The 5,841-nt window shown below is 41.2% G+C and overlaps 1 protein-coding gene across 3 annotated transcripts in view; it reads left to right on the forward strand.

Annotated features, from left to right (window-relative positions):
• Positions 1-2,015: 2,015 nt before the first annotated feature.
• VGLL2 (vestigial like family member 2) overlaps positions 2,016-5,841 on the forward strand; it is a 24,873-nt gene continuing 21,047 nt past the window's right edge. For 2 of the 3 annotated variants that reach the window (XM_056563293.1, XM_056563292.1), the window contains exon 1: positions 5,267-5,498. In XM_056563293.1, coding sequence (XP_056419268.1) covers positions 5,418-5,498 — 81 coding nt within the window. In that variant the 5' untranslated portion in view covers positions 5,267-5,417. Of the gene's footprint in view, positions 2,122-5,266; positions 5,499-5,841 lie in introns of those variants that run through there. The other variant, XM_056563294.1, reaches the window with a different exon arrangement.

Genomic DNA, 5,841 nt, shown 5'->3' on the forward strand with positions numbered 1-5,841 from the left:
CAGCCGTATTCGGGAGCATTATTTAATGCAAGTCTATGAGCCGACCGGAGTGAACCGCAGCCTCCAGTCGGCTTAGTTTTCGGCCGTATGCGGTATGTGGTCGACCACGTTTTTCCCTGCGGTCGGGAAACCGCATACGGCCGAAAACGAAGCCGACCGGAGGCTGCGGTTCACTCCGGTCGGCTCATAGACTTGCATTAAATACGGTTCCTGAATACGGCAGAGTGCAGCCTCCACGATTAAGCCCCGCCCCCCTCCTCCAAACCGTATACGGGAACCGTATTTAAGAAAACGTGGTGTGAACCCAGCCTTAGAAAGGAAAAACCAGCCAATGCCGGGAATTCAGCTAGTATATATATAAAACTCAATGGGAGAGATTTATCAAAACCTGTGCAAAGGAAAAGTTGCCCATAGTAACAAATCAGATCGCTTCTTTCATTTTGCAGAGGCCTTGTTAAAAATGAAAGAAGCAAGCTGATTGGTTGCTATGGACAACTGGGCAACTTTTCCTCTGGACAGGTTTTGATAAATCTCCCCCAATTTGTGTGTGTGTGTGTGTATGTTCCAGAATCACGTCCAAACCGCTAAAGATATTAACATGAAACTTGGCACACATGTTACTTATATTTCAACAACAAACATAGTATAGGGGATTTAACCCTTACTCAGCCTCATTTGCCAGGGTCGGGGTTTTTGTTTAAAGTCCCATACAAGTCTATGGGAAATATATGTTACTGCATAACTTCCAAACGGCGGGAGATGATTTGATAATACTTGGTCACATGTTACTTATATGTCCACTTAAAATATAGGATAGTTAATTTAACCCTTAAATACCCCCCATTTGTGAGGGTCGGGTTTTTATTTAAAGTCCCATGCAAACCAATGGGAAATGTATGTTCCCACATAACTTCCATACGGCTGGAGATATTTCAATAATACCTGGTACACATATTACGGGATGGGATAGGAGGTCAGGATAGGAGGTTGTGATAGGAGGTCGAGATAGGAGGTCGAGATAGGAGGTTGAGATAGGAGGACGAGATAGGAGGAAGAGATAGGAGGTCGGGATAGGAGGTCGGGATAGAAGGTCGAGATAGGAGGTCATGATAGGAGGTCGAGATAGGAGGTCGAGATAGGATGTCAAGATATGAGGATGGGAAAGGAGGACGGGATAGGAGGTCGGGATAGGAGGTCGAGATAGGAGGTTGAGATAGGAGGTTGAGATAGGAGGATGGGATATGAGGATGGGATATGAGGATGGGATATGAGGACAGGATATGAGGATGGAAAATGAGGACGGGATAGGAGGTCGGGATAGGAGGTCGAGATAGGAGGTCAGGATAGGAGGTCGGGATAAGAGGTCAGGATAGGAGGTCGAGATAGTAGGAGGGGATAGGAGGATGGGATAGGAGGTCAAGATAGGAGGTCAGGATAGGAGGTTAAGCTTGAAGGTCGGGATATGAGGACAGGATAGGGGGATAGGAGGTCGGGACATGGAGTTGGGATATGACAACACTATATGAGGACGGGATGCGAAGTCAAAAGCTTGCCCATAGCAACTAATTAGAATTCTTCTTAAATTTCTTTTTATGAAATTAAAAATAAAAGAAGAAATCCGATAGGTTGCTATGGGCAACTGCACCACTTGTGCCCTGCACAGGTTTTGATAAATCTCCCCCAATGTGTTTTTTGCAGATTTGTAGCTTTTTAGCAGCAGAATCAAAAACACTGGGGATTCATTGAGGAATTTGGCTTCACCAAGTGGATGGGGAAAACTTGCATAAAGTAAACAACGCATCAGCAACACAAATTAACATGCTTCGGAAATAAAATGTGAACTGCAGGTCAATATCCAAGTAGACGCCATGTAAATTTTTGCAGCACATTAAAGAAATGTCTTTAAATCTCATTCACTTTACTGCTGCTGCACCCTTCTAATTTTCCACAAGCAGATTCACTGCAGAATATCTGTAGCGTATATGCCACATGTCAACATAACCTAGATATTACATGTCAGAATGACTTCATGTGCTATTATAAGGGTGAAAACCACAAGAGGACGGAAGCAGCCTCCAATCAGCCCATGAGTTTGCTGCATTCTGGCCACATGGGAAATAGGTAAGACCTGGGAATATTGGTGCAATTGTTTAAATAAATGGTCCAGACATTGAATATATTACAGGGATCTATTGCTGCTAAGTTCATATTCATACTGCGTAAGGTTTACATATGTCTGGCCATCCAGCAAAGTTGCCATGCAGCATGGTGCCACCACACTATGGGGCAACTATGCTGGTTGTATAAAGGTTTGGAGCCACGGACCATTTTAGCCTATGGGGCACCAGATGGAATGGCTGGTTCATGGAGCCTAAGGACATCTTTAAAAGTATGTTTTTGTGTTTTGTTTTGTTTTTACATATCATGGTGCAGTTTCTCTTTTACAGTCTCTAAGTTTGCAGAATGAGTTCTACTTTCTACAGCCCATATACAAGTTGCCTTTTGTGTGCTATCTCACTATCTACAGCCTGTGTGAGCTGCCCTTCAACAATTTTCTCCAGTCCACCACTCTTTGACTTGGTGTTTATGGCCCCCTTTGCATATATCTGTTAATTTGGTTTAAAGCACTAGAGGAAAACTGATAAGCGAACTGACCCCATGTATTTGAATTAGAATGTTTACATTTATCTGACTTCTCAATCAAGAGACTAGATCACCGGACATAGACTTGCTTTTCTGAAGTGCCGGGAAAAGTGAGGCGTAGCAGTGGTTTGGGAACTTCATCTATTTGACTGTGCCCTCAAAGTCCTGAATCGGACAGTTTTACCAAAATGAAAATTAAAGGTGTTTTCCAGAGATATAAGATAGATAGATAGATAGATAGATAGATAGATAGATAGATAGATGGATAGATATGAGATAGATAAATAGATAGATATGGGATAGATAGAAAATAGACAGATAGATATGAGATAGATAGATAGATAGATAGATAGATAGATAGATATGAGAGAGAGATAGATAGATAGATAGATAGATAGATAGATAGATATGAGAGAGAGAGAGATAGATATGAGATAGATAGATAGATAGATAAATGGATAGATATGAGATAGATAGATAGATAGATAGATATGAGATAGAGAGATGGATAGATATGAGATAGATAGATAGATAGATAGATAGATAGATATGAGATAGATAGATAGATAGATATGAGATAGATAGATGGATAGATATGAGATAGCTAGCTAGCTAGCTAGATAGATAGATAGATAGATAGATAGATAAATGGATAGATATGAGATAGATAGATAGATAGATAGAGGTATATCTAGCCTAGTAGCGTGCACCTGCAGGCCAGGTCCATATAATAGTTTGGTATCAACTAAAGTGCTGGCTGACTTATTCTTTGTCTGTATTGCACATACGGGGGAGTGGCTACCTCCATGTTGGCCTTGCACCCCACCCACCTCTATCAGGTGTGTATATAAGGTGGCTTGGATGTTCCAGATCCTGCCATGCTTACTGAACTGTTCACACAGAGGCATATTCACAGTGTAGGGTCCGTCCCAATGAGGCCACCTTATCGCGGTGGGACGGTCCAAGCTATTTGACCACCGGCGGAGACAAATCTGTGAGCTAAGTGCCTCACTATTTCATAGTTTCACAATTGCATCTATTACACCATAGCTGTATAGCTCTTCATGTTTTATCTGCATATTCATGTTTCACCTATATCCATGTCCTGGCAGTGTGCTGCTGCATTCTTCTGTTGCTAGATAAATGGATAGATATGAGATGGATAGATAGATAGATAGATAGATAGATAGATAGATAGATATGAGATAGGTAGATCGATAGATAAATGGATAGATATGAGATAGCTAGCTAGATAGATAGATAGATAGATAGATAGATAAAAGAGAAAAAAAACACAGCACATATGTGCTGCGTTTTTTTCTCTTTTATGGAAGTGGGGGTCCTTAACCAAGTCTCCTATGACTGCGTGCACCTATTTAATGTTTATTGCTACCTGGCGGATGTGCTGCTTCTTTGGAATTCTAGATAGATAGATAGATAAATAAATAGATAGATTGAAGAAAGGAAAGAACAGCACATCCACGTCCACATAAGAATTAAATTAGTAGGTGCTCACCATCATCTGGATCCTGGTCAGGAGTCCAAAATAGTATATCCAAGGAAAAAGACCGCAGCACACTGATTGTGACAAATCCAGGTGAAAATTTATTTCATCCTTTTTTGTACTGAGGATGAAATAAATTTTCACCTGGATTTGTCACAATCAGTGTGCTGCGGTCTTTTTCCTTGGATAGATAGATGGATATGAGATAGATAGATAGATAGATAGATGGATATGAGATAGATAGATAGATGGATAGATATGAGATAGATAGATAGATAGATATGAGATAGAGAGATAGATAGATAGATATGAGATAGATAGATATGAGATAGATAGATAGATAGATAGATAGATATGAGATAGATGGATATGAGATAGATAGATAGATATGAGATGGATGGATATGAGATAGATAGATATGAGAGATAGATAGATAGATAGATAGATAGGTAGGTAGATAGATAGGAGATAGATAGATAGATAGATAGATAGATAGATAGATAGATGGGATAAATAGATATGAGATAGATAGATAGATAGATAGATGCGATAAATAGATATGAGATAGATAGATAGATAGATAGATAGATAGATAGGAGATAGATATGAGATAGATAGATAGATAGATAAATAGGAGATAGATATGAAATAGATAGATAGATAGATAAATAGGAGATAGATATGAGATAGATAGATAGATAGATAGATAGATAGATAGATAGATAGATAAATAGGAGATAGATATGAGATAGATAGATAGATAGATAAATAGGAGATAGATATGAGATAGATAGATAGATAGATAAATAGGAGATAGATATGAGATAGATAGATAGGAGATAGATATGAGATAGATAGATAGATAGATAGATAGATAGATAGATAGGATAAATAGCCAAGACCAGTGTAAATCTTGTAGCCAATGATATCCAGGAGACACCAGGACGGTCCCAGTAGTGAATGACACAGTGCCTGCCACCACAACAAACGCTGCCCAGTGTGATTGGATCCTGTTCTCCCACCTCTCCTGTGTAGCCCTCCATGGTCGTGATGACGCGTGCGTGAGATAAATGCCCCCCACCGCAGCCCGGCCGCCTGTCACACTGTCCCACGCCGGACTAGTAGTTACAGAGAGCAGCGGCGGCGCCACAGAGCTCCCGGAGACATTCACATGTGGAAGAAAAGGCGCCCTGGACATTAATGAACCGATACGCCAGGGACAGCACCAGCACCCCTATAGCAGCATCATTCCCCGCCTCTACTGCTAGCCATGAGCTGTCTGGATGTAATGTACCAAGTGTATGGTCCTCCCCAGCATTACTTCACCGCTGCCTATAGTCCCTATCACCAGGTAGGTTATCCCGGGCGGACTTACACTTGTGCCCCTACCTGGTTACTTATGCAGCAGAGAAGACTTTGCCAGCGCATTGTGGTTATCTACTGCCTCACCGCCGTACATTTACCTGCACTATAGGGCACGTTCCACCATTCCATGATACAGCTTGGGCCAAATGACAAACCCAACTCTTCTACATCTATCTGTCCCCAGTGCCTCACTATGATTGTAGGAAGTGTGAAACTTCTCAACTGGGAAGTGTCCGCCACATGCTGCGCTCCGGATAATTAGGTGTTAATCGCAATATTTACTCAACACCCTTATAGGAGAGGAGTGCTGCACTGTAACACTTAACGGA

This window comes from Hyla sarda, chromosome 3 (genome assembly GCF_029499605.1).
Source record: "Hyla sarda isolate aHylSar1 chromosome 3, aHylSar1.hap1, whole genome shotgun sequence".
Classification (NCBI taxonomy): domain Eukaryota; kingdom Metazoa; phylum Chordata; class Amphibia; order Anura; family Hylidae; genus Hyla; species Hyla sarda.